Below are 1,923 nucleotides of genomic sequence, written 5' to 3' on the forward strand. Positions count from 1 at the left end.
AGTCATCAGTCGCACTTGGGGTCACTTATTCCCTTGTGCACAGTTTCGCGTCTTCGCCCCAACAATCCTCTTCCCTCCCCTTTCGATCACCTACCAAACGAAACTATCTGTGACATATTCGTTCTTCTTCGCCGCGATCTTTATGCAAACAACACAACCGATTGGATCTCTGTTATTCACGTATGCCACAGATGGCGCGATGTCGCCTTGTCATGCGCTTCATTTTGGGCCAATATCGACTGGACAATGAGACAACCTGCTCGTGAATTCTTCCTCGTAAATGCAAAGGGATATCCTCTCAATGTGATGAAGAGAACGAGAAATTCCTTCTAGATAATTTGGATCGCATCGGCAAACTTCACATTGACTTTCATCCACACGATCAGGCTCACGCTGAATGCTGGATGACGAAGCTACTTTCGCCTACCGATGCCCCTCTGCTTCGGTGTTTGGTGCTTAAGATGGATCCCTCTAACTATGGGTCCATCCCTGTTATTGTCGCTGTCAACGAGACTCTCATTCGCATCAGTTCCTTAACCCTCACCGATGTTCGTCTCTGTTTCCCGATGAACTGTGCCCAGACCCATGTCGAACATTTTTCCTTCACTTCGCCTCAAACCGACCATCGCCAACCAACTCTTGCCGAAACAAAGGCAATGCTAACGATGATAGAGCTCATGCCAAATTTAGTCTCACTCGCCATCTCCGACCATAATATTCTTGCGGACGAAACTCTCGCACTTCCCCTCTCGCTTCCTCGCCTGCAAATGTTATCATTCGATGGACGGTTCTCTGGCTTTGAGTTTCTCTGGAAACACCTTCTTATTATGCCTCATACCCAGCTCAAGCTTCGGTTACGCGTTACTGGGAGTGACAGCGTTCATGACAGTGCTTTCTACACGGCAATTGGGGCACATTTGAAGCGTCGGGGACAGGCTGCACCGCAAGATCATACGTACCGGGTCACGATAGACAACCACGTTTGGTTTGTCCACGGAGACCCACCACTGTTTCAGACTGTCAAAGTCACCGAAATCCCCCATGCACCCACGGCCGCGATCTCTCTGACTCCGATCGACATTGTTCTTGAGTTCGACGACTTTTTTCAGCATGCTGCACAATATTCTCTCCTTCATCTGTGTGATCTGACGGAAGACCACACCAGAATGCGCGTAGAGCACTTGGAGATCACTTCTAACCTTGCTTACGCCAACCTCGGGTCTGCACGCCCCGACGAGTTCAGCCTTCTTGGGTGGCAAGGGTTGAAAACGCTAGTCTTAGGGGATATTTGGTGTACAGGCTGGCTGATGCCTCACCTTCAGCGGCGCCAAGGTTGGCTTTTACCTATTCCCAGTTGCGATTTACTTACATTCATACCACACCAGGTTCCCTTTTCACGGTCTTCCCAGAACTCAAACAGCTGGAACTTCGCGACATTCAACCTGATGGATACGAGATCTTCATGGATTTGTACGAGATGGAGAGGGCGATCAAACGCATCTTCGTGAATCTACGGGCAGGACTAGAGGCAAGAGGACGAAGTGACAGCCAGAAAATGAAAACTCTCGCTATCCATGGTTCCTGCGTGCCCAAAGATTGGATGGTGTCCGAAGTCACCATAGACTGGTGTAACTTGAGCATGATATGGGATGGAGAGGGCTGGGAAGATCATTGGGAGTCACCATTTCACGATTAGAGGTATCTAACCAGTATGCCTCAGACAATTTATGAAAATGATACTATTTTTTTTCGTGTAGGACTTACCGTTGCAGTAAACAAAGTTCAACGACGCTACCGCTGGACACGTCGGATATTTTCTCGTCTGCTATTGTACCGTCTGTATTATAGCTCAGTTAGTATACATTAGGCTGGGTGAACGGAGAGTAGGTCCTTGTCTGCTGTTCCATAAATTCCAGGGGAACA

The 1,923-nt window shown here is 48.6% G+C and overlaps 1 protein-coding gene across 1 annotated transcript; it reads left to right on the plus strand.

Annotated features, from left to right (window-relative positions):
* Nucleotides 1-461: 461 nt before the first annotated feature.
* STEHIDRAFT_164117 (uncharacterized protein) lies at nucleotides 462-1,696 on the plus strand (the record flags this gene model as incomplete). The annotated part of the gene is made up of 2 exons (XM_007311844.1): nucleotides 462-1,332; nucleotides 1,386-1,696. 2 exons carry the CDS (start codon nucleotides 462-464, stop codon nucleotides 1,694-1,696), a joined length of 1,182 nt encoding a protein of 393 aa, XP_007311906.1.
* Between the last annotated feature and the right edge of the window lie 227 nt (nucleotides 1,697-1,923).

The sequence above is a fragment of the Stereum hirsutum genome (genome assembly GCF_000264905.1).
Source record: "Stereum hirsutum FP-91666 SS1 unplaced genomic scaffold STEHIscaffold_84, whole genome shotgun sequence".
NCBI lineage: Eukaryota > Fungi > Basidiomycota > Agaricomycetes > Russulales > Stereaceae > Stereum > Stereum hirsutum.